The sequence below is a fragment of the Anguilla rostrata genome, chromosome 10 (assembly GCF_018555375.3).
Source record: "Anguilla rostrata isolate EN2019 chromosome 10, ASM1855537v3, whole genome shotgun sequence".
Lineage (NCBI taxonomy): Eukaryota > Metazoa > Chordata > Actinopteri > Anguilliformes > Anguillidae > Anguilla > Anguilla rostrata.
In genome coordinates, this window is record NC_057942.1 from 14,367,327 (window position 1) to 14,394,296 (window position 26,970).

Here is a 26,970-nt window from a genome sequence, read left to right on the forward strand (position 1 = left end):
ATCAAAGCCTTTGAATGAGATGCGAACACCGTATAAATAATAAATGGCGATAATACTTTACATTTGAAAAGGAGGTATGGGGGAAGAGTCGTGAAGATTTATATTGGAGCCAAGTGAAGGTGGGGAGTTTTGAGGAATATTTTGAGGAAAGAAATCACCAGCAGCTAATAACACTAATATGTATTTGTGGGACTGAGCCCTTATCAGTGATTTATTTTTCATTCTTCTCTTGAACTACCGACATTTAGATTTTATGTAGCAAACGGATGAAGGTGGAATTCACACCATTAATAGAATGTAAAACAATTATGTTATTTTACATTTATTCTAAAAAATACTTTTTAACAAAGGAATGCCTAACATATACAAACTTGCATCCCCCATACTCCTTTTAAGTTCAACTCCCCTAATCACATCATAGTTGAATTAATGCCACTCAAGCATTCAAGTTTTCTGTAAAATTGTGTTGCAATACTGAATTACCAAACAATTCACATAAAAAATTAATAATTTACTTAAATTTAATTTAATAAATAATAAACAAACAAATAAATGCTTTTCTTGGTGTTCTCTCCATTCTTCTTTGATTAATCGGTAAATCATACAAATGACACACAGCTTTGTCTCATGTGATTGGATAATTCTGTCTTATTTCAAAATTCACTATCATTACTTAGATATTGGTACAATAACAGGGTACAGTATGGGGACATTGTTTTACCGACACCAGCACAGTAAAATGTCCAGTGTTAATTCAACTCAACAGAGTCCATATAAGTCCAAAAGGGACCATGTATACTCTGCAAGACTTGATTTAACACTGAATATTTTACTGTTTGTACTTCGGTACCAAATGTACTTTGATTGTGACTTTATTTGTTTGTTTGCAGGAGCACCTCTGGCATGGCACTTCTAATTATTGCCATTGTTGCTTTGCTAATCAGCATCACTACAGTTTTATACTGCTAATTAGTCTCTGTTTAATGCATTACCTCCCTATGAATCAAACATAAAGTGCCAAACCAATTGTATTAACATACAGTATTATCTATTATTATAATTGTGTTTTCACTGTGGCTATTCAATACAAATATCGTGACTGAGGGCAATAGCACTGCCCCACCTGGGATATGAAACCTGTAATTTTGGGATTTTGACAACAAATCCTCAATAAGACCTGAGTTTGTCTATGCTATGTATGTGGGATTATGATGTAATGTAAAACAAATATGATAATCTGTGAGCTTTATTTACAGCAATCCAAGGTGTGAAGTGTAACGGCAGCTGAGATGAATGTATTATGTGCTGTTATTTAACTATGTGGTGTCACCTAGTAAAATAGAATGATCACTTTGCCTTTGAAGGATAATATGGGAGCCTTTATTTCTTATTACTTTTGACCCAGCACCTCAAACCAAGACCTATTTGGAGTGTGTATGCCTGTTCTTTTATAGACAATGTACCATATAATACGAACAGCTTGCAGGAGGTAGCTGTAACTGACAGCTGTTACAATAAGAATATCCTATGCATTTGCAATATTTGGAAAACATCTAATTTGGGTCTTGTTTATAGAATTTTCGAAGATTTTATACATGCTAAACATCACAATGGATCTTTATTCAAACTTTATCTTTATATGAGTGGACAAACATAACAAATGCAGATGCGTCTATACAGGTGTACAGCATGATACAATTAAACAATTAACATCCTATCATGCTCTGTGGCATGTATAAAAATGCTGAACAGGCCGAGTTGACCTCAATTTTGAATCAAAATGGCAAAAGGAATAAATTGATTTTGGCAGGAGGTTCAGTCACCAAGACTGCTCAACTGGGTACTGTTTCAATAGAAACAGTGAGTAAGGTGACATCTGTATTTAGATCTATGGGAAAGACATCAGTAAATAGGATCAGAAATGGCGGTCGAAAGCGCACATTTGATGACCGTAATACCCATGCATTAGTGTGATATGTAATAAAAAACAGAGGAGAGAAACTCTTCTTTCGGTGATAGAGAATGTTGATGCAGACTGTGTCAGCAAGAACAGTCCATCAACAATTACATAGAGAGGGATATTATAGTAGGATTACAGTGCATAAAAAATTAGACCTAATTACAAAGACACGTGCACATTTGAGAGTTCAGTGGTGCAAAAACCATAGGCAGTATTCTGGACAAGCGGGTGATTGCATGTGTGGTGTACACCAAGAGAATGGTACAGGCCTGAATGCTCAACCCCTACAGTGAGGGAGTTTGGTGGCTCAGTTATTCTGTGGGGGACATTTTCTTGGCATAGCTTGGGGCCACTTGTCTCCTGAGAGGGAAGGGTGACTGCAAATCAATATAAAGTTATTCAGAGTGATCACCTTTATCCTGTGTTGAAACATTTCTATCCTGATGGGAGTGGTCTCTTCCAGGATGACAATGCCCCATCCATGGGGCACGAGGGGTCACTGAATGGTTTTATGAAGATGAAAATGATGCGAATAATATGCTATGGCCTTCAGTCATCAGATCTCAACCCAGTTGAACACCTATGGGAGATTCTGGACCTATGTGTTAGACGCCACTCCCCACCACCATCATAAAAACACCAATGAGGAAGAGTAGAGTTCCAGAGACCTGTAGAATCTATGCCAAGGCACATTTAAGCTGATCTGGTGGCTTGGTGGTTTTTTTTTCATTGTCACCCGTCTGTAGAATGTTCTTAGATTTTATGCTAAATTTGATCTTGAATCTTGAATGTAATCGTGAATGATTTATATAATAACCGTACACGAGTAAATACTTGTGCATCTGGCATGTTGCCATTAAAATCTCACTTTGTCTTTTGGGTAGAAGTGAACACTTTCTATTTGGATGTTCTGCAACATTTTGACTGTACCTTTCACCAAAAACATTTTGGCCTGTAATTATAACACTCAAAATATTGTACTGTACAACTAAAACTAAATGCATGGAATTTGATTTATAAACACTGACAGGTGCATTCAGCACAGAGCTGGCAGACTCAACACAAAACCCATGTTTTAATACACATGTAAACACACCCACGAGAGCATTAAAAGTGGCTTTGCCTTCTGAAAAGACAATGGTACCGCACCTGTAAAAAGCTTTAGGTTATGTCAGTCTGGTCATGACAAGAAGGTTAAACCACATTTTTGGAGGGGTTCTTGATATGAATGGGGGTGTTGTGACACACACTGAGTCATTGGGTGAGGCAGAAAATGTGTATACACAGTATAAGCATGACCTAGACCATGAGATATGCGGACAACTGCCTGCGTGACCTATAAACCCAAGTATGTTTGCAGCTTGGGGACCGATCTTTAAGCAAATCTCTGACAATGACAGGGTGGCTATGCAGAAGGGGTGAAATGGCACCCAGTGCAGCCTGAGGTGTTCGGGTCTTACTCGGTCTCTGAGGTGCAAAATCAAAATATGTAATTAGAATGTTCTTAACTGAACATTCAAAATTCTAATGCAGCAATCGCTATTGAAAGCAACGGAGTTCTTTAACACTGACAAAAAAACATTCCAAAAACCTAGGGTTCAAAGGTTAAAAGCAAGTTGGCACACCACCATCAGACAGTGTCAGTGCACAAAGTGCATTAACAGCTTCAAGCTGCTATACACTGATTGCAGTGATATTTTCAGTCATGTGTGCAGTATCTTTAGTAAACAATGGTACAGATTAAGTTGATAGGGAGGGGTCCAGGTGTTTCAGAACACCCCCAACCAAATGCAGGCTTCCTGTGATGAGAATGTGAATGTCTGCAGCCCCTCTTAGGGGTGCAGCCTTAGCACTATCGCTGGACAGTCCTGGGAGGAAACTCCTGCACCGTGAGGCCAAGATAGGATCCTTTCCCTGGGTCATCCACCAGAGGGCACTGAGAATGCAGGGGAACACCAGGGTGTGCGTCCTCCGCTCAGCCCCCAGATGAGGCCTGCCATCGTAGAGCAGATCGGCCCCCCTTTGCTCACACAAGCTCAGCCACCTGCTCTGGTTGTCGAGGCAACGGGTCAGCATCTTCTCCGTTGCCATCTGGGAACAGCGCTTGTCTGCACAGAGAAGGGTTACGGTGAGGTGAGAACTCTAGCACACAAAGAAACTACAAAACAAGAGGACACACGGACACAGAAACGAACATGAGTGTGCGCCATTTTGTCAGCAATGACAAAACAGCACACACACTCAAACAGTACTCTCAAACGACACCTTTCTCTCACCTGAGTCGTGTGGTGCAATTGTTTCCACAACGTTCGGACAGAACACGGCAAAGTCAAAGCGGCAATCCTAAGGAAAAAAATCATTTGTATTGTTTAAAAGAAACAACTTTTACCGACAGGACAAAATGACAGTGAAGTGCTTTGGTCAGGGGGAAGTGGCAGCGTCGTCTGACAGCTGGCTGTGGAACAAACTTCAAGTATTCACCAGCACCTGGTGTACTTACCACGAGCGGCTTCAGCAAAGCTGTGCAGTCTCTCTCCCCTGTAGCATTGAACAGCAGTACTCTGACCACAGGCCCCCTGTCACACACAGAGCAGTGAAGGCACACAGGCGTACACACACACACTCACAAACACACACACGTGCACACATACACACACACACACTGTGCACACGCGTACACACACACACACTCACAAACACACACACACACACAGAGGCTCACGTGTCTACTCTCTCCTGCTCTCTGAACCAGCGCACGCAGGCCAGCATGCTGTCAGTGGTGTGGGCCCCATCCAGGAAGTAGGTGATGGGACCGTGCCTCAGGATCTGGGAGCGACCGAGCCATTCTGTGTCCTCCAGCCCTGCAGGGGGAGCCCTTATGAATAATCATGTCCTCTCATCCACATTTCTTTCACTCAAGTATCTCCTTCCTAATTACTTAATAATAGCTTCATTGTGCTTCCTCCACTCAACAGTGCAATGGGGACTCTGGGGTGATGTCATAACCAGTAATGCACAATCTTGTGGGGCTGCCAGCTGGAAATGACATGGTCTAGATGTGATATCATACTGTGGGATGCATTCCACACCGGAACTGTGTCTTAACTGGTTGACACACCCAGCAGCCAATGCAATCCCTATGCAATTTATTGATGTGTAACGAAATACTGTTTGAGAGGCATATTCCTGGTCTGTCCCCTTCGTTTAGAGCTTATACGCTAATTGGTATCGGTCAGGAGCACTACCACAAACCTTCAGCAACATTTTCATGTCAAAGTCATGTCAGCAACATAACTGCTGTAGGAAATACAGCTGGGTGCAGGACTCAATAATGAGAGTACAGTAAGATTGGACTGCTCAGGAAACAGTCATACACTTCACTTGGCCTGTCTTATATGTGTCAGCCCACTGGTAAATGAATCAAATAGGAGCAGGCTGTTGCCACTGCGACTTCTCACAAACCTTTCATCATGAGGACGGTGGGCTGGAACGCAGGAGCCTGGGAGAGCCCAGCATTCCCTGCTGTAGGCTGGTGCTTTTCTGCGAGAATACAAATTCAGCAGCTACGAAATGCATTGTATATCACACTGTCCACAAATACAGCCCAAACTGTCCCTCATATACACACACAACACAACACTGTCACAATTTCCATAAATACCACCCAAACTGTCCCTCGTATACATACACAACACAGGGGTCCATGCATGAAAGCACATCACTGTCACAATGTCCATAAATACCACCCAAACTGTCCCTCGTACACATACACAACACAGGGGTCCATGCATGCAAGCACAACACTGTCACAATGTCCATAAATCACCAAACTGTCCTCGTTACATACCACCAGGGTCAGCAAAGCACACGCACTCTGTTGCATGCATGCACGCATGCACACGCGTGTATACCAGGCTGGTGCCTGTGCTGCAGCCAGCGGCGGCTCAGCTGCAGGGCGAGGGCGGCGTTGCAGCGCTGGTGCTGACCCGACAGGCCCAGACGCGCTGACCGGGCCGGGGCTGGGTACTCCCTCAGGTCTGGACACACAGAGAGAGCACACTGTGGGCAGAGAAATGAAGAGCATCAGATGACCCCTGCTGGGAAAATTAGATGGCCATTTAAGAATCTGTATCCAGTAGCACTGGTTAAAACATGGCACAGAGAATCAGTATAACAGAGTTCAAAGATCGTTACACAAGAGCAGTATAACATAGACACCTGGTGATAAGTGCTCAGCACTGAGTAATGGTGTAACAGTCAATTCACAGAGTAACACTGTTTGGTCACTGCAGAGTAATGGTGTAACTGTCAGCTCACAGAGTAACACTGTTTGGTCACTACAGAGTATTGGTGTAACAGCTAGCTCACAGAGTAACACTGTTTGGTCACTACAGAGTATTGGTGTAACAGCTAGCTCACAGAGTACCACTGTTTGATCAGTATGGTGTAATGAGGCCAGTCTTACCTCAGTCTCCTTGGCTCTTTCCTTCAGCACAGCCATTGATGCGTCTGACTGTTTCACCGTGAATGCTGGGACACCTGGCTGAGGGCAAAGGCAGGCTCACGCACCAATAAACACACACCCTCAAACATGCCCATGTGCATGCGCACGCACACACACACACACACACACACACACACACACACAAATGCAGGCACATGCTCATACAAAACACACATGAATGTATCCACAGGCACTGGGACGCAGATGGACACGCGTGCATCAGGGGTGAACAGCTTCTAGTAAGACAAGTTATAATGTAACACCATCACAAACATCCAGTTAGAGCACACCATAGGCTAGGGCAGCCCAGCCCTGTTCCTGGAGATCTACCATACTGTAGGTTCTCACTCCAACCCTGACAAAGCACACCTCATTCAACAGCTACAGATCTCGTCGAGCTGCTAATTAGTAAAATCAGGTGTGCCATATTAGGGTTGGAGTGACAGCACACAGGATGCTAGATCTCCAGGAACAGGGTTGGGTGGCCCTGCCATTGGCTGATTTAAGGAAATGTCCTACCACGCCCCCCCATCTCTGCCCTCACTTTAAAAATGCCAGCTTTCTGCCAGGCGATCTCCTCTACGGTGTCTCCCAGCAGGCTTGCGTGATCAATTCCCAAGGAGGAGATCCCACACACCCACGGCTTCCTGCCAGCGAGAGGTCACATCCTTCTCATGAAGTCAGACAGAAATGGTGACAGTGATGTCACGTAACTCGAGTGATTTTCACTATTCTACAAAAATCAGCTGGCATCAGTAGTATGCATTGATGTTTTGGGATGGTAATGGTGAAAAGCAGATTTTCATTTCAAGGAGGAGAGACATGTTTATGTCCAATAACAACTGCCGCTAGGATTTAGTTAAAATTCCCAATTCTCATAATTGGAGTGGGCCTTTATTTTACTCTCAACCTCTGAGCTATCAATCTCAAAAGCCTTCTGAATATATTCCTTTTACCTTATCACATTTGTGCAGTCATAGGCACCTCCGATTCCAACTTCAATCACTGCCACATCTACCTGCAATGTAGGGAAATATCTTGTAGAATTTATTTAAGCAGATCCACTTAACAATCAAATGCTTAATTGGATGCTCCATCCATTCTGGCTCAAGCCTGTTACCACTGTTTCCATGCCAGACATGCAGTTTTTGTCATTTTGGAGAGGGCTCCATTGAGGTGGCTGAGTGAATTCTACACCCCAGGGGTATAAACTAATTCTGATGCACAGCTGTTCTAAAAGATTGTTGGCTGGAACAAGAAAACAAAAACAAACTCTCTGTGTAAATCAAGCACCAAAATGGAAAGCACATTAAAGGAGTACCATGGTGGTTGAACGTGACACTTCCCAGTTGTCTTCAGGCAACAACAAAACAAATGTGCATAATTTTTTAATTCTTCAGTCATTTCAATGCACTTTAAAACGTATTTTTCTAAGCCTAAATTTCCCACGATAAAAATTCACCCGAACCGTCTGGGCGTGGTAATGAGAACTGTCAGTTAGCTATGATTGACAGACCGTGTCCCGTTTCCATAGCTACCCCCATGATATGCGCTCTCTTTGGGAGACTGAATTTTCACAAGCTAGCTAGCTTAGTAGGGCTAGTATATCAAGTATCGGTAGATAGCTAAGGTAAGGACGTTGACTTATATCCAATTATAATTTTTGATATCTAGCTAGCCAAGTTAAGATAAAAGCACAACTATAACGTCCTCATAAAAGCAAACTAGCAAGCTAACGTTATCGATAACATTGCCTTATGAAAGCAAACCTCCTAGCTAGCTAACGTTAGCTAGCTAGCTAAATGAATATAACCAGAAATAATCTAAAGGTACTCTAATTTAAGTGAACCTAACGTTAGTCAAATATTTGCATTGTCTGAACAGCAGGACGGTGTGTGCTGTCAGATTTCTTTACGGGGCGTGGAAATGGGAGTAGTTACTGTATTAGTGACGTAGCAAAATGACAACTTTCTCAACCGGTTGAAAATAGGACGATGAATTTAAAACGCATATTTCTCCAAAAATACAGAACGGACATATTTAATACTTTGCTCATTGTGTTTCTTCAATGCCTCTTGTGCAAATAGCACATAAAACCGAGAAAGTGTGAAAATCACCATGGTACTCCTTTAAGGACATCTAGGTTAAAATGTCTGGCTTCGAAGACATTATTGAACACAATAGAATGTTTTTTAAAAAAATCCATGGTAAAACTGACTAAACAGCAGGCACGTAGGGGTGGCAAAAAAAAACAAGTAACAGGAAACAAGTTCTGTGATTGGCTGAATTCTGCATGTTGCAGTACATGTTGCAGTACACAAGTGGAAGGCAGGTGAGGAAGGGGACTCACCTTCTCCTGGAGGAAGACATGGAAGGCCATGATGGTGAGGAAGAGGAAGTAGGCGGGCATAGTGCCCTCATGAGCATCCTGGAGTCAGACATGGGCACATCGCAGGCATATAATACCAGCATACAGCACCATTTCAATACAGGCAGAAAGGCTTGAATCTTCACACACCCAATCAACCCGCCATTGGTCTTGCTACACCTTAAGAGTATTCCTCTGCAGCAATGCTGTTTAGGCGGTGGAATGCTGCATGAAGAAGTGGTGGCCACCAGAAGAATGTGTTTTGCAACGTGCAGAGGAGGTTTCAGTGTTGAGTCCGGCATATACATGCAATTGGGCATTCCATATTGCAAGAAAAATACGTAAAATTGGTTTGCAGGATTGTGAAAAGAAACAGGATTTTGTGGAAGATGCAAGCTTGTGCTAATTTGAGCTGTCCCACTTTATTGGAGGAATGAGGGGATGTGAGCAGCTTGCAGTTACAACTGGGTTTTTCAAATAATGTACTAAAGATTTACACAATTTGACAGGGCCCTCTTGAAAAAGAGTTAACACAAATAAAATGCGAAACAAAAAATAGAGAAAAGCTATGAAATGTTTTGTCTGAAGGGAAAGGTAAACCACCTGTCTTTTAAGCTAAGCGTGACTTCAATGAGGTGATTAGGCAATTGGATTGGTAGTCCATTTCTACTCAAATAGAGCTATGTTCCAAAGTTTCAAAAAACCTTTGGCACATAGTTTTTTTTTTCTGGCACACTGTTATTCCAGTGTTCCACAAAGGTGAGGAGACACAGCAAAAAACAGTACCTCCGCAAAAGGTATGCTAGAACAAAAGCCTGACTTTGGAGAAGTAAAGCCTCTTAAAAATACCACCTCTGCATAATGTTCACCTGACAGATGATTCATCATTTTAATCAATGTGTGATGGGTTATCTCTACCATACAGAATTTGCATATAGTACATTCCCAAATATTATTAGTTTTACATGGATTTCAAAGTAATATTTGAAATAATATTGAAATTATATCAAATATTGTAATATAGGCAATACGATAAAATAATGTATCGGTGGGGTGTGGTTTTTTGGTCTTTGGTGAGGTGTGGATTTTTAAAAGATTTTACTTGTTTTAATGTTTCATAGAAATATATTGCATTAAATATACTGAGTGCATCTCAGAGCAAACCTACCTTTGTTGCCTCCAGTGGCTTATAGACCTGCCAGAAATATTTTGTGAAGAGCTCCTCGCTGATTGGGTAACCATTAATACGAATTCTCTCTCTGACTTCCACCAGATGTGGGGAGCTGTAAATGAAATGTCATTTTTTAAATAGCGGACAAGGACAGTCACATTTTTTCGATTAGATTTAGCATTCTGCTTATGAGATTGATACAGCTTGTCCTGACTGCACAATGTTAAACTGCAGTCCAGGCGTTCAGTACAGGGTGTACAAGGGGCAATCAAACAGGGACACAACAAATGGCTCATCAAAAATACAGTAGCAGCAGTTCAACAGACAATGCAGCTTGTCAGTATATGAAGTTTCCTTTCAGGTTAACAATCAAAGTCAAGTTTTCACAAGACAAACTTATGCAAGCCATCACTGCAGTTAGGGTTAGATTACTCTACACACACACACACACACACACACATACTCACTCAGACTCAGTCAATAATTATCCAAACAGAGATACTATGCAGCAAAGTCCAGATAAAGTTACATTTTTTCCTTTGTGGAACAAATTATTTTTTTGTAAAATTTGTACCTCCGTGTTAACAGAGTAGAATGTGTTCTGTTATGTGATAGGATCTGTTTTGCTGTTAGTGTGCTACCTGTAAAATCCAGTGCGGAATCCATAACTCCTGAGTATATTTTCTGTAAAAGCACATGTTGATCCCTAAAGGGGCAATCACATGTTATATAAGTATGTCTTGAATTAATTACTCAGCTGGAAGAAATGCCTCTACACAACAACTACAGCACATGCCACAACAGTCTCCTCCACCTTGCCCTTGGTCCCAGCAACATGGATGGCATGGAGACAGTCAAGCTCTTCTATCTAAAAAAGAAGCAACAAAAAGGAGAAATCTGTTAAGGACAAAACACAGGCACAAGCTCACAGATGTGGTAACACGCATACATTGTGTATATTTGCATGTCTGTGTTGATTTGTGTGAATGTGTGCATATGCACGTGTGTATGTGTGCATGCGAGTACGCATGTTTGCATGCATTTGCGTCTGCAGATGTGCATGGGTGAGTGCATGCGCACGCGACATCGATGGCCGCAGGCTCAGCCGTATACCGTGAGGCCAGCACGCTGCAGAAAGGCCCTGGCGGCGCTCAGCGCCGTGTCGGGATGGCTCCTCTGCTGCTGCGGCTGCAGCTGCAGCTGCTCCAGAACACTGCTGTTGGACTGCAGCGCATTCAGCGCGTGCACCGCATCCTGCAAGCACACACGATCAAACCTCCTGGCTCTGTATTGGTCTGCATGCTAACACTGCTTCCCAGTCATTTGCTTTAATGCTGACAAAAATGATATGTCTTTGAGATGGTAACAAGCAGCCCACTAAATCATACCGTGCGCATCGCCAGCTTGCTGTCATTTTGGTGCTATGAATTTACAGTTGAGGTGTTCAACACACAGCGTATAATTTATGAGAGACATTTAGTTTACCTGATATTCCATTCCGAGGAGTCGTACGGTCTTGATCGTGTTTTGGTGCTGAAAAAATGAGACCGAACATCGTTTCCAGACACTGAGGAAGCGCACCATAGTGGACCTTCCATAAGTTCTCACCACCCACTACTTTACTGAACTGGCTGTCACCAGTTATCAGACTTATTGATAACTGTAGCACGTGTTTATCTACAGTCATACCAAAACTGATAGTTACTGTTATACTGTAGTTACGTCATTGGAATGTTCACTTTGTTGTAACTACTGTCAAACGATAACTAAAATTGCAGTATTACTTGTATCCACTATGCAAATACACAAAATTATTGATCGATCGATCAGTCCAAAGTCATGTATGACAGGAGACTGAGGCAAAAACCAACCATAACAATAACCTGTGAGAGGAAGAGGTGTGCAAATGTGTCAATCGACTCTAAGAGCAACAAACTCTATTCCTAAATTCTAATGTTAAACATTCTGATGCTTGCATTGGGATGGCGGGTATGCCATCCACCAAGTTTTGGCTTGGTAGGGCATGCCCCATACGTATACAACATCGATAGTTTGGCACTTTTCTGGGTTTCCTACTGAAATAACCATAATAACCATGGACTCTCAGCCCTTAATAACATTAGCTTCTGTACCTTCTCACCTCAAGTAAACAGAGAATTCAGATAAAACTTCACGCGGACACACAATAAAGCTCCATTTCTCCTTGTTCTTCTTTTTCATCATCACAATCAACAATTCTCCTCATTGGACATTTAGCTGCATCTTCTGACATTTTGCCAGTAGCAACATCTGGTCAAAGTAGTCTGATCTACTTTGAGTAGTCTGAAGTAGCCAGTCGCGGGATACTCATATACACAGGCAAAATTGACATATAAGGAAATAGACATATAATGCTTTTTCAGCCATCCATCCATACCCGCTAATTCTGGGCAGGGTTGCGGGGAATGCTGGAGTCTATCCCAGCATGCATTGGGTGAGTGGCAGGAATACACCCTGGACAGGTCGCCAATTTATCGCAGGGCAAACACACCACTCACCATTGTCTCACAAACTGATACCTATGGGCAATTTAGAGTCTCCAGTCGGCCTACCTGCATGTCTTTGGACTGTGGAAGGATACCAGAGTACCCGGAGGAAACCCACGTGGACAAATGCCGGATTTGAACTCAGGACCTTTTTGCTGTGAGGCGACAGTACTACCCACTGCACCATCGTGCCACCCCTCTTTCAGCCAAAAGGACATATGATTTAATAGCTTACACAAATTAAATAAAATATATTCCAAAACAATGCTGTCCAATGTTTCCTAAATTATTTAATGTAACTTCTGAAGAGAAATGTGATCTCTGTGAAAAGATTTGTGTCTCATCATTTGACTGGCATTTGACACTTTCATGTGATACGTAAAGTTTTAATGGACAAATTTTCTTCTGATGGCGAGATGTGATTGCATTTGTGTTTTGTTGCTTATTGTGTAATGCAGTGTATTTACGCATGTGTACATTGTCAGTTGAAGTAATCCCGTAATCCAGTTGTTTATTTTCTTACAGACACATGGAAAGTCAGGTGATATAAACCTGTATCTATGTTGATCTATATAGTTTTATGTGCTGGGTGAGGAATGCATGACAGGATTATGGATGCACATCCAAACAGGTGCTGGGTGTAACAGAAAACAAAATGCATCAAAGAAAAAACCCGCAGACAAGTCTGCATTTCATCATTTACCAGCAGACAGGCATTTCAGTCCAAACAGGATCTTCATCCGTTCAATACAGTGCACTTCATCTTTCATTCACACTCTGAATGTTACATCACATGACACTTAGTTAATGTGGGCCCACAATCTTACTTATCTCATGTACACATTGACGCAGTTAAAATGACAGCGAAGAATACTTAAAATATGAAAGCCAACATTTTCAGACCAAAAAACGCATATTTAAATATGTCATAACAAATCAGTCTCATAAATAGATATATCCAGTCAAATTACAGTCAGTAAGTAAATAATGATTCTGTGTAATTATCAAGGGTGCACCCATTAGTTTAAAGAAATGGGCTAGTATCAAATTCTTGATTAAGACCTCACAGTGCCGCTGTGTTCAGTTTATGCATCCAGATTTCCCGTTTGAGGAGAACGTTGTCCACGCTGACCCCTCTTCTAGGTGGTTTCATCTGTTCAATACTCCTCTCGTCTACGGTCCTAAAGCTGTTCATGTGTTCCACTATGCGAGTTGGCGAGTTATGCCCCATTCAGTTACTTGCCTGAATATAGGAAGAATTGGTAGCTTTGCACTGATATATGACATGTTTATTTTCTATGAAAAATATTGCTGGCGTACAGACAGATTTTAGGAACTGTGTTTTTTTATTAAGAATTAAGTCTACTTTTTTGAACATTGAAAACATTTTGTTGACATACAATGTAATGAATCAGGTAGATGTAACAAGTTAAATTATTTCAAGTGATTGAGATAGATCTGTAATATTTCTTGGTATCGTGAGCCTACCTTAATGGTCATCATCCAGCATGTCCAGAATATATACATATGAAAATTGGGATATTTGACCATATTATTTTGATTTTATAACATAACATAACATAGCATAATGATGAGAACAGGCTGTTCAGCCCAACAATGCTCACCATTTTCCTAACTAAATTAGTGCTCTGATTTCCTACTGACTAGAACACTGTGTCAAGCCTAGTCTTGAAAATTATATACAAATCAATAGTTTAAAATCAGTTCATAAAAACTACAACAACATATTTAACTTTGAATTGAAAATGATTGTTTATCCAATCTAATACCTTTCATTTTGCCAGGTTAAGGCTAACAGAAACTATGCAAATCATTTTGTGCAAGACAGAAAACCATTGGTGTCAACAATTATGGTGGAGCAATTTTGTGCCGCCATGTGGCTTGTCTCCCACCAGAGGGCACAGAAGAGCAGTTCTGGTGTATCATTCTTTAAAACAAGAAAATAGACTTCAAATAACCCCAAAGCAGCTTAGATAGAGAAGGTCTGCCTTCAGAGGTTGTATATGTGTGTATTACCAAACTACTTTTCAAACAATATGATTATTCTTATTTTCAAGTTGAACTATTGCAAAAGGCTCTCAAGGAAGTTGTGGTGGCACTTCCTGTGTTGGCATTACTACTCATTGACAACAGAGAAGGAAAGATAATTTTTTTAAATGTTTATAATTGCGAATAAATGTTGCAGAAAGTTTTCTCATATGTATAGTTTCTAGAAACACCTGTAATGTGTGCTCTGTTGCTTTGTTGCTTTGGAATGTCTGGAAGTATATTTTTGTTTTGCATTAAATCAAACCCTCAGATGCACTCGCGCATTATTTTAGACACAGCTTCCAGTGAAACTGTAAATATCAAAAATATTCTTAATTGCCCACAAAACTGTCATGCTATATTAAAAACATATAGTACAAATGACCAGGCTGAGGGCTTATTATTGGGCGTTGGTCTGTTTTTGGGTGGTTGGAGAGGATGAGGTGGCATAGCTTTTCACCGGCCAGTGCACTGTGGTCTCTCTGCCAGAGATGACAGTGGTGGAGCTCATTTCTACGCTCAACCTAACCCTTATTGCAACCCTATCCAAACCCTAATTTGAACATGAAAACCTCATTCAAGCCCAAGGAATTCTCTTGGATGGTTCATTTTCAGTTAAAATTGATGAAAATCAACTGAAATGTCATCAGTTCAATGAAATAAATACAAAGCAATGTGTCGAAAGTTATTTATTTTGTAAAAGGCATTTCACTGAATATCTGAATAAGTATATAAGGCTATAGTGTTGCATCCCAAGTGTGAATGATTTGATTTGGATCACCAAATCAAAGTCAAATCCTTGTCCTCAGCTTTTCCTAAGCTCCTAAACACAACCCTAACCTTGCCTTAACCCTACATTTACAATTTTCCAAACCCTAACCCTTTCCTTCCCTACGTTTAAGTCATATTAAATTTAAAAAGTATGATGCACAATACAAAAATCAATTCAATAAATGACAGAGAAAGAACCGTATTTGAAGTCATTTTTTTTTTTTGTAACAGGTATTTTGCTGAAAAACCGTAAAATATATAGTGTCCTCCATAATGTTTGAGACAGATGTCTTCACAGGTGTTTCTGATTACGCTTCACTGTTTACTCTGGCCTAAACCCCATAGAGCAAACCAGAGGCAACAGTGGCGAGGAAAAGCCCACCCTGGGTGATGTGAATATGGCCATTTCAAAGTATATGAAAGGTTAATGTACCCTTTTGCCCTGATTTATATTGTAGCTATGGGTTGGCAGATGGACAAAATTCATTTAGGTATGCCCCCCCACCCAGAAAGAAATTCACCACAATATCATTATAAAGATCTTTGTTGGGTTTTTTTTTTTTTTTTTTTGTGGGTGCTTCTGTACATTGACGTTTTTTTAATTCATTTCTCTAATTGAAAAAATGTAAAAAGCCAAAAGAGTCACACTTGCATGATAACACATTTGACAGATTTGAAGTGCAGAAACACAAATGTGAAAGGCAGAGCTACTCATGTTCAACTGAGAAATGTTTAGGTGATTAGAGACTGTTATTGGTGGGTGCTTTTTCCTTCTAGCCCTAAAGTTTACACAGTAAAAGGAATGTGCCAGTAAACCTTTCCCGGTGGGGATGGTGGAGGGAGGGGGGGTATAGGGGGGTGGGGGGGCAGTATCTCTCTCTCTCTCTCTCTTTCGTAAAACACAAAGATGTTTGTTTCGGAATGTTGGGATGTCAAAGTTCAGGAGATTAGAGACTCTTACTGGTGGCCCCCTTTTCCTTCTAGCCCTCAATTTTACACAAGTTCCAAGCAATGTGTCAGTGAACCCTTCACTCTTCAACACTCACACCCTCAATGTGAGAGTATTGCCAAAGAAGGATTACCAAAGCATCTACAGAATATGCAAATTACAGTACAGAACACCAGGGCTACTATACTGTTAAACACAGACATACAGCAACACCACAAATAATAATAATAATAATAATAATAATCATCATCATCATCATCATCATCATCATCATCATCATCATAATAAGGCATTCACAAGTAGGTACATTGATAACCGAAAATGAATTTAACTATTGGTACCAATGTGGAGATCATTTGTTGTGACACAGGTGTGTCTTTTATTGTGGCATGTGGAAACATATCTGCATGTAGAAACAGGCTGTTACTAGGGCTGGAGGCCATTTTACAAGTATGATGGGCAATATCTCTCAAGCTGACATATTTTGGAAAAGGGGAAGAATGGTGGATAAACTGGGAAAGAGAATTTCTCTGCCGTAGGTGTATTTGTGGCAAGTGAACAGAGTTAACATCTCTCTCAACCTCTGCTTTCACAGTGATCACCGTACCTTCTCTCCTTGGCTAGCTAGATTCACCTGTGTTGGCTCTGTCCACCTCTCTTTGCTCTATATTTCTGGTCATATATTCTGCCAATATTACAATATGGTTGACTCTAAGTCAAAGTGTTGTTGTACTGCTGCCATGAAACTCTCTGATGGTGTGCTTGCTCTGTTCTGTGAGCTTCAACCAGCTGGCTGAAGGAACTCTTTTCTTGGTTCTTTTGGTTATAACAACCCTGTCTCACCGCATACCCTTGGGTGAAGAAATCTCTTCTTTTATTTCCAGTTATTACACTGCCTTTGTTTTCAGAATACATCATTTACGAACATGCCATCATACATTTTACTCTGTATACCATCCAGGAATTTGGTGGACATGTTTGTTTATCAGGCTGTGTATGGTACAAATATTGTTGAATGTACAGTGATTTGGAAGGGAGCCAAGGTGACTCTTACTCAAGATATTGTGATTGATAAGGAAGACCAGAATCTAAGACCAGCATTTGGTGTACTGCGGAAAACTTTTTCCAGATCACCATTCACATAAATGACTCAGTAGTTCTTGTGCTCAGATTTGTCTCCAGTTTCACATGCCGACGTCATTAGCTGCTGATTCCAGATTTCAGGGAAATATCCAGCTGTCTTGAACTGTATCTCCTCAGCAGTAATATGGTTGTCTTGGGGATTCAGATTTTTTCAAGACGGAAATAAAAACTTTCACGTTTTTCAAACATATTTTGTTTTTTTTTATCAATTCTCCAACTAAGAATATCTATAATTGCAACAGAAGCTGAATAACAAAATCCTTCTTTGTTGTAAATCAGTTGCATATACAGCAATTGTTTATCAGGCCATTCTTAACATTACATTACATTACAGGCATTTAGCAGACACTCTTATCCAGAGAAACTTACACATTGCATCCATTTTTACAGCTGGATATACTGTGTACTAAAGCAATGCAGGCCAAGTACCTTGCTCAAGGGTACAGTGGCAGTGTCCCACCTGGGAATTTAAATGGTGACTTTTAGGTAACAAGACCAGTCTCTAACCTATTAAACAACACTGCCGCCCCACAATAAGTTCTGGGCAGCTCACAACAATATGTGTGGAGACATCATTTTAAATAACATCTATTTTCAATGGTAAAATTCTTTCTTTATCCCAACTGAGGAAAATCACAAATTCAGCAAACGAAACATTCACATGGCTGTAAAGTTCAAATGTGTTGGCCCATGTGGTATGCATTTCAAGCCCAGACAGCTATAACCTTTGTCTGTGGCCATATACAGCTCAGCACACTTCCTTTCCTGTCAATCTGGTGTCTTGCTTTCTACCTTTAAAGTGCATAACTGTATAATTAGAGGAAAGGTATTTTTACCACATACAGGGTCATTATTGAAAACAGAGCATGGCATTTTAACACAAAAAAGGTATTCAATTAGCTCTCCCCAAACATTTCAGAAGTACATTTAAAAGGAGTTTGGTATATTTTAAAAATTGTGAGCACAGAAATGCTTTGCCACCGTCTCACCCTGTATTACAAAATTGCAAGATTCTTGTTTTTTTTACAGCATACGGAATGTATACATTTTTGCAAAATCACATTTAAATTTATAACACACTGTAATTTTAAAATCAAATTCATTCTTAAATTTAAATGATTATATGGGCCAAAAGGCAGTGACTGGGCATAGTTACAGGGCATACCCCATTCTAATAACAATAAAAGTTCCGTTTTCAAGGTTTCCCACCGAAATTACCATATTGGTCTGAAGTAGGCAGTATACTTCATAAGAAGTAGAACTTTTTGAGCAAAACGAAGCAATGAGAACAACTGAAGAACAAAAAGATGAGGTGTTGTGTGTTTGTACGTTGCAGAAGACGGCCTCCAGGGAGAACGTTTGGAAAACTTCTTTCTTGTTCTCCAACCTCCCCCTCTCAGCTATTGGTCCAAATATCACATGGTTGGTTACGTCACGGTTGAGCGTTCAGAGGGCAGACTTCACATGCTAATGTACGGAGAGTCAACGCCAATCTCTCTTCTGTAGAGATGAGAATTCTGTGAGTTCCCGCATGTTTGATGAATGGTGCTACTCGTTTCAGCAAGTCATCAAAACGCCTAGCACACATTCGGAAAGAAGAGAAAGTGGACCCCCTCATCTAAACTCCGCATTTGCCAAATGTACAGACAAAACTCTCCATACTCTGTCCTACTCTGATTTAGAGGGCGAACGTACCATCTCCTTCGCCTTCTTTTCTTCTTTTGCATAGCTAGATAAACTAAAGCCACTTTAAACACTTTAAACTTTTTGTTTCGTGTTGTGATCTTGCGTAGCCCTTCTATTTATACATCCATGGTGTAGCCGCGAATCTGGAGGTCTGGGCGAGATTCCAGCCCCGATTAATAGCTGCCTCGTAATTATTCACGCCCCAGCGGCGTGGAGTGACTTTAAACGGTGCGGCGTTCTCACTGAGTATACCGACAACAGTGTTCATGGACATGTTCGCCGGTGGTTCTCAATCCGGAAGTTCTTTCTTCTTACTGAGTATACTGCCAGCTTTAGTCCTTACAAACATTATGTTTCGTGCATTCTGCCTGATGTTAAAACACCTCATTCAGATAAACCTTCACACAGTTATGCAATAAACCCTTCAAATTTGGGCCTCTGTCATCTTCTACTCATCTTTTAATTTCCCTGCTTGTGGGCCCACAAATATTAATTCTCCCAATTGCCAACATCTCCTTCAATCAAATCAAACACACTTGAGCTAATCACAACGTGCTCTCATTGTTCACAGTACCCAATTGCAAATTTCAGATTAAATAATTCATCTTTGGCAGCGTCAGCTCATAACTGTTAAGTTCTCTTTCTTTCTGCGTTTGCTCTCATTTTCCATTCATTGTCATAATCCCTTTTTTACTTTTAGCTCTCAACTCATAAAGAGAAAACCCTCCTCTCTATCACTTTTTGCCCAACTTGTCCACAACCCAATAAAGTTAAACCAAATTATTATTCGGTTTTTACTCCAAATAATGATTTTAAAGGTTATTTGGTGTTAAAGCCAAATAATAACTTGGATTTAATATTAGTGGGCTATCAAATTACATTTATTAACAAGGGTGTTGTTGGATTTAATATTAGTGGGCTATCACTGTTTCTTGGCCCTTTTCCACAATCCCTTAGATGGTCTGTCATTACAAGCTGTCCCTATCATGTATGTGACTATTCTGGTTGTTGTGCTTAGTTTTTTGTCAGTGTTTTGCATGACTGAATCTTTTATGGTAAATGTATATCCGCACACTGGATTACAGCTCCCAATATTTTATTGACTAAAAAGCAAAGCAACGTTTCAACCCAACAGGGTCTTCATCAGGCAAAAAAAATAAATAAAAAAAATGTAGTCAATAAAATATTTGGAGCTGTTATCCAGTGTGTGGATATCCATTTTCCTCCAATCTTCACATGTACTTTTATCCTGCACCTGGCCAAATAACTGGTTGGATGTGCACACAGCTACTCTACTGTAAGTCTTTTATGGTGACATTTAACAACTTTTCAGTAATGACAGAAGTTTCTCAATGATATGGTTTTTCAATAAAAACATGTCACGTATCTTTTAACAAGGGAAAACACTGTACATTGTACAGCAGTCGTAGCTAAGAAATTCTAATAAAACAGGTCTGACCTGTGATGTCCATGATTTGCAAATTTGAAAACTTGGAAAGAATGAATTTTATCTGACTCTGATTTTCAGGTGCATTATGCTGTTTATTTTATAACATTCAAATGAATCAAGGTTGACAGGTAAGGTGTAAAACAATAACACCTGAGGCACTCTGCATTTCTGGAATTCCTACGTGGGCATAATTAGTTGTGGGACGTACTGAGCCCCCAAATAAAAACTGCCCTGCTTATGTGTGGGTTTTTGTGAGATTCCTGTTCTTCTCTCGGGCACCTTGTAAAGTGCTGTGCTTAATAGTCTGTTACACAACACAGAAACCTGTTTAGGGACTCCACGTTGCAGTAACAACAGGAAGGATAACAATTTTAACCCAAGGAAGAAAATATTTTACATACATTCAATTAGAAGTCCTGTGTTTTTTTGCTTCCTTTGTTGTTGTGCTGTTCACATTCGCTTTCAATAATTTGACTAGACATACAAAAAAAATTGTCTGATTTTGCAATGGCCTGAAGGCTTGTCACACATGTTTTGGTCTTAGTATACCGGTCAGGGAGCTTACCTGGAACTTACCTGGAACATGTTCTTACAGATTTCTAATGGTAATTGCAGGTTATGATAATAACACATTTTAAAAAATGTTGTATTTGCATGTAGCGCATGTACCACATGAAATTTGCATTTTGACATTATTTCACATCCCTTTTGGGATAGAGTTTGTACATTTCTTAATCTGTAGAAGAAACAAAAAAAAAATTAATATAAATTAACAATCAACACTGGTGTCATTGCAGTTGTACACTACATAGGTGATCATTCAAAGATCTTGTTTATAATAAGATCTACTTCTATAAGTAGTTGTAAATATTTTATTTCAAATTCCTCTGACATAAAATGTGAAAATGTGAACAGTCAAAGCTGTTTTGGATGTCGACATTTTTATTTGAACCATTTATTTATCTGTGTATTGTAGTACATTTTTAAAAAGCTGCATAAAATCTATGTCTTTATTACTAGTATTGTTGTTGTACACAGTACTCCAACTTTTAAAATAAATACAGTACTGTGCAAAAGTCTTAGGCACCCTAGTTTTTTACATATAATATATAGTATATATTTGGTCTTAGATGTTTATTTTTTGTTTTCTGAATTAGTGTGTCAGTAGAAAAGAGCAAATCTGATATTTCCAAACATTAATTTTCCAAAAAATGAAATTTTACAGAAACATTTTTGTATTTTGTTAAATAAAGTATATTTTAAGTAATAGACTACTTTTCAGATAAAAACTTGATCAAGGGTCTCTGGGATTACCTGGAGAGCCAGAAGCAAGCTAAACAGCCAAAGGTCTGCAGAAGAATGTGGTAAGTTCTCCAAAATGCCTGGAACAACTTACCAGCCGATTTTCTTATAAAACTGCAGGACAGTGTACCTAAGACAATTGATATAGTTTTAAAGGCGAAGGGTGGTCACACCAAACATTGATTTTATTTAGTTTATAACCATTTACTGTTCTTTATATTATTTTTGTTGATATTTATAACCTTTCATTTCATTATTTTTGAAAGCATCTTAGCTGTACAGCATTTTCTTTACAGGTGCCTCAGACTTTTGCACAGTACTGTTACTGTTTTACTGTTTAAAACATCTCATGTAAATTGAATTAGTTCACAGACTTGTGAACTTGTATTTACTTGTATACTAACTTCCATCACTTTGCTCTGTAGTATTTAATTGTGTTCCTCTATTTCAGGTTATTCATAATGTTAGTATTACTTATTATGCTCACTGCAGTCTGTCAAGGGGCATCATCCATGAAACACTATAGTACAGTTATATACACAAGGTAAGCACAAAAAGATAAGCAAACAATTGAAGATCTTATCAAATTATTCATATCATAATTTGCATAGTTTCTAATAGGTGATTTCACTGCTAACTGCAAGAACTATTACTAAATCAGCATTAAAAAAGAATGTCCTCCAAGATGACAGGGTAATTTACAAAAAGAGTGCAACACACAGCACAGTTTAAAAAATAAATTCAGCATACTTTTCCACTCAATTAACATAATCCACAAAACGAAATAATGTACATCTTCTCACATTTTAATGCATTTATAAAGTAAACTACCCCCGCAGTCCTGCACATGTTGAGGTGTTGAGTAAGAGGCAGTACCAAGCCCACAAAGCCTCCTTTTCATGGGAAGCCTGGTTTGTCACTTATGTCCCCCAATTAAAATTGGAGGGGGAGTGCAGTCTGGGCCACACCTTCACAAAGTGGCTAGTGCATGGTAAAGGCTTTAACAGAGGAAAGGAAGACTTAGAAGTCTCCGCCTGTAGACAAGGAGGCGGAGAGTCTCCCTGTGATGTACAGTATTTATAGGGCAGCAGATCTGACCAACAGCAGAAGGAGAAACACACAGAGAAAGGGAGGGAGAATCACCCCAGAAGCACAACAAACAGGTGTGTATGTAAGAGGAACACAATGCTTGTGTTTGATGACTATTCTTTGTGAATGAGTGTGGAATTTGCGGTAGCCATGAAATGTCAATGATTGATTGATTGATTGATTGATTGATTGATTGACAATTAGCCACTGACTGAAATGGCGTCCTGGTCAGTGTGTACTTACCGAGGCAGAACTTTGGTTTATAGTGCGCAGAGATGGACAACAAATGCATTATGTCCAATTGTGTACAGCAGTTCATTTTTGTCATAGACGCTACTTCTGTGCTTCACTGCCGCAGATGGGGACCTCAGCATCCCCAGCCGAATAATTCAGTTCATCTGTATATTCCACCTCTCCTCGGCAAGAGGAGTGTTTCTATTCCAGATCTCAAGAGAATTGACTTTGTCTTTGCAGTTCTATGACAAAGATATCCAGTGTGTGTGTGTGTGCGGGAAGGGGGAGAGAAGCATTACAAAAAGTACATTGTTGTGCATTGTTGGAAAGCGTAAATTTATTTACAAGTTATTCTGCACTGTTTGCTTCCTCTGTGGATTCAGTACCACACCCAGCAGTATAAATCTGTTCATGAACTGGACAGGTTTGTAATTTGTAGAGCAAAAGGATAAATGTCTACCGCAGGATCAGTGCTCCCATTCTCACAGACAGCATACCCACATGAGCATGCGATTTTTGTTCTCATTACAGTTCTACAACCAACAATCATCATGGCAAGTAAGTCCGTTTTTACAAGAATGCCATTTTCCTCCTAACGTAGTATTGTCTGGTAAGGACACACATTTTAATTGGTGGAATATCTCTGAACTACTGAAAATGTATTTTCCCGGTTCCACCAAACTAATTAATGTCATTCATTTATCAGCTGTAAAGTTATATTGGTAGTTTTTGTATTCATTTTCACCACGGCTCACAGCTTGTTCCAGGGAAAAGGAATGAATCGCCAATTAATTCCCATTTGATTTTAGTAATAATTTCTGTATCTGTATTTTATTACCAACGCTATTTCGAATTTGGGGTTTTCTTGTACTGTATACGCTGTGTGCCGTTGGGCCGGGTCCCTGAGTGTCAGTGTGTCCAATCAGGCGAGAGCTATAAGAAAGAGTTCCTGGACGCCCACAATGCGTACCGGGCCAAACACCAGGTTCCGAGCCTGGCGCTGAACCAGGACCTCTGCGCCTCAGCCCAGGCCTGGGCCGACCACCTGCTGTCCATCAAAACCCTCCAGCACAGCGGCTGCAAGAACGGCGAGAACCTCTTCTACTCCTGGAGCTCCGCGACCCAAGCGCTGAACGGTACGCGCGAGCGGCCGCTTCCTCTCCGTCAGCGAGCTGCAAGCGTTCAGTTTTCTGGCTCCTTTCTCTCCTCATTAAAATGTTTTGCTTTTAAAGTTAAGGAGGTCTCCCTGGTGGCGGGAGCTTAGTGAAGAGCTCACGTGTCTGGTCTGGACTCATGGGTTTTTGGGTGTTTTGCAGGAAAGGACCCAGTCGACAAATGGTACAATGAGGTCAAAGACTACGATTTCTCAGACCCAGGATTTCAGTCAAATACAGGTCAGTGTGCAATGCGGCCGTCTAAATAACTTTCATATATGCCCACAAAATTCTCATGTTCATCTGCATGATGGCAATTCAGCCTGAAAGCAAGCCATTTTGAGAAAACTGGCATTTTAGAGACTGACTTAACTCCCTAGATCAACATAATCACATATGCTTAGATCTTAACTTGGATACTAAAGTGATTGTTCAAAAGTCTCCATGATGGCTCATATCACCCTTCAGTTAGTATATCAGCCCTTACTTATTATTGACCCAGGGTAAACAAAGAGGCAGTAAAGTCATATTATACTCCTTTTAAAATTGTATTGCTCCTTCTAAGGTCGGAAGGGTTTTATTATTCTCCAGTCTGAGCCAGATAACAGCGCCCCCTGTTGTTGCCCACAGGACATTTCACCCAGGTGGTGTGGAAGGAGACTAAGGAGGCTGGAGTGGGCGTGGCCACCGATGGGAAGACAGTTTTTGTGGTGGGCCAGTACAGCCCTGCAGGCAACATGACCAATGAGGGCTACTTTGAGAACAACGTCCTGCCTGCAGGTAACCCAGCTGTTATCATGGAACACACCTGCACTGCTTGCATTTGCACAAATGCATAATGTCCTGCTTTCTTTGCTTTTTTGCTGATTCTGACAAAATACTTTGGCCTTTAGTGACACATATTGTAAAATACTGTTGTACTAGCAGATGCTTTCTCACTCAGTAAATTACTAGAGGGATATTCCAGTCTTAATCTGTGCACCAAGAACCATCTAAAAGACCAGTTTTTATCAGCTAGACACCATGATCGAGCTATTCTATTTCAGATGTTCCATTTCCATTTAGTGGGTGAGGGATATCACCATTTTTAAGCAGGCTTCCTACATTAATAGCTAAAAGCAGAAATCCACATACAACATAGCATTTCTTACTTCTGAATCTACAACTAATTGCTATACTAGGGAGCCTGCCTTATTGCCAGTGTTGCCTTATTGCCAGCAACACTGGCAATAAGGCAATAACCAAGCCTGGACTCACTAACGCAACACCCACTCACACAAGCACGCACGCACACACGCACGCACACCCTGACACACTCATATGCATGCACACGTGCATGCGCACACATGCTCACCTGACTTCTTTTTATTGTTTCTCTCTAGCTTAACAGGCTGTGCATTTTACAGTTGCCGGAAGCAAAGGGGAGAAGGAGCCCAGTGCTGGTGCCCCAGACCTCTCTACGTACACAAACCCTCTCTGCTCTCTGCTATAACGCTGGCTGAAGCTTTTGATCCTCACCTTACTGATCAGCCTGTCAGAATAATTGTCACATGCTTCTGTAGCTTTTACTAGTGTATTACAGGCATTTAGTTATGCTTTCTTATGAATAAATGCATATTCTTTCACCATACACAGTCATCCGCATATTACCTACTATAAAAAAGTTATGCTTCTCAAGACAACAATAAAAATGACTGCAGTTTTTCCTTAAAGTGGCTTAGTGTTTTTGCTTTATTTCCCCGCAAACATTTTCTTCTCCAACATCTTTAACAATTTATGGATGATATCCTGGAACAAAATACCTTCTGGCACCTAAGCTGAAAGACAAGTTAATGGGAAGTAACAGTTCCAAAACACTGCAGAATTTAAAACTCTGCTACCCAACAACCTGCTAGTGTGCAAATAACATCATAGTTTCTCTAAAAGGGAAAACCTTTTTTCAAATAAATGTGTCTGCTCCAAAATGCAAAAAAATAGCAGTATCAGAGTTAATGGCTTCAAAAAAAGTAAAACAGTCAAATAAAATCATACCTATTGCAGGGATACTGTTTTTCTCTCATGCACATATTATCAGATATAGTCACGTGCAGTGGACACCACTCCAGTCCTTCCTTCCCCAGGTGGGAGTGAATAAACGTTGGTCCTCTGTGATGCAATGGTCTGAATGCAGCTGGTTTGTGTTTACATTTGAGTGTATTTGAAGTTCATGTCATATTTTGAATAAAAGAGGAAATGCTGCATGATAAAAAGCCACGGAGGATGGTGGAGGAATGCTATCTTTCCCCTTCGTCTACAGAGACGGGGGGAGGACACTGTGGAGTCCAGGTGCTGTGACACCACAGTTTCAGCCAGTCAGCTTTCACCGCAACACACAGTGATGTGAGGATTGAGGGAAATGTGTTTCATTTTCCAAACCCAGCAGTTTTAACTGATAACACCCTCGTTTAATGTGCGCCACTCTGAATACCGAACGCACATGCATCAACAGTTAAAACCCCTCACTTTTCCAACATGCAAAATAAATTCATTTCATTTCATTTTGTAATTATTATCAAGAATATCAATTGTCAGTTAAATCAGGCAAATTTGTACATTTGCTAATTTGCAAACTGTTG

The 26,970-nt window shown here is 40.4% G+C and overlaps 2 protein-coding genes across 4 annotated transcripts; one reads left to right on the forward strand and one right to left on the reverse strand.

Annotated features, from left to right (window-relative positions):
* Positions 1-2,677: 2,677 nt before the first annotated feature.
* On the reverse strand, positions 2,678-11,500 carry LOC135233718 (folylpolyglutamate synthase, mitochondrial-like). Its single transcript, XM_064297517.1, has 14 exons — positions 11,489-11,500; positions 11,117-11,257; positions 10,818-10,871; positions 10,645-10,709; positions 10,001-10,115; positions 8,815-8,892; positions 7,421-7,482; positions 7,009-7,111; positions 6,426-6,503; positions 5,872-6,019; positions 4,683-4,821; positions 4,461-4,536; positions 4,237-4,303; positions 2,678-4,068 (listed from the first exon to the last, which is right to left on the reverse strand). The coding sequence occupies exons 1-14, from the start codon at positions 11,498-11,500 to the stop codon at positions 3,701-3,703; spliced, it is 1,506 nt and encodes a 501-aa protein (XP_064153587.1). The 3' UTR covers positions 2,678-3,700.
* Positions 11,501-22,915: 11,415 nt separating this feature from the next.
* Positions 22,916-26,067, forward strand: LOC135265085 (Golgi-associated plant pathogenesis-related protein 1-like). 3 transcript variants are annotated; one of them, XM_064354333.1, is made up of 6 exons: positions 22,916-23,041; positions 23,733-23,759; positions 24,128-24,337; positions 24,518-24,595; positions 24,986-25,135; positions 25,738-26,067. In XM_064354333.1, exons 1-6 carry the CDS (start codon positions 22,945-22,947, stop codon positions 25,740-25,742), a joined length of 567 nt encoding a protein of 188 aa, XP_064210403.1. In that variant the 5' UTR covers positions 22,916-22,944; the 3' UTR covers positions 25,743-26,067. The 3 variants fall into 3 exon arrangements, with proteins under 3 accessions (XP_064210403.1, XP_064210401.1, XP_064210402.1); XM_064354331.1 differs by having other exon boundaries at positions 25,762-26,067; XM_064354332.1 differs by lacking the exon at positions 23,733-23,759 and having other exon boundaries at positions 22,917-23,049; positions 24,109-24,337; positions 25,762-26,067.
* Positions 26,068-26,970: the final 903 nt, after the last annotated feature.

What these genes read in the sequence shown, in the direction of transcription:
- LOC135233718 (XM_064297517.1), bottom strand. An exon ending in GAGCAGGAGAGAGTAGACAC is followed by an intron (nt 4,537 to 4,682) that starts GTGAGCCTCTGT and finishes TGTGTGTGACAG; the next exon opens with GGGGCCTGTGGTCAGAGTAC. An exon ending in CTTTGCTGAAGCCGCTCGTG is followed by an intron (nt 4,304 to 4,460) that starts GTAAGTACACCA and finishes TTTTTTCCTTAG; the next exon opens with GATTGCCGCTTTGACTTTGC.
- LOC135265085 (XM_064354331.1), top strand. Translation starts at nt 22,945, where the DNA reads ATGTACAGTATTTATAGGGCAGCAGATCTGACCAACAGCAGAAGGAGA. An exon ending in CCCAGAAGCACAACAAACAG is followed by an intron (nt 23,042 to 23,732) that starts GTGTGTATGTAA and finishes TTCTCATTACAG; the next exon opens with TTCTACAACCAACAATCATC. An exon ending in GAACAACGTCCTGCCTGCAG is followed by an intron (nt 25,136 to 25,761) that starts GTAACCCAGCTG and finishes TGCATTTTACAG; the next exon opens with TTGCCGGAAGCAAAGGGGAG.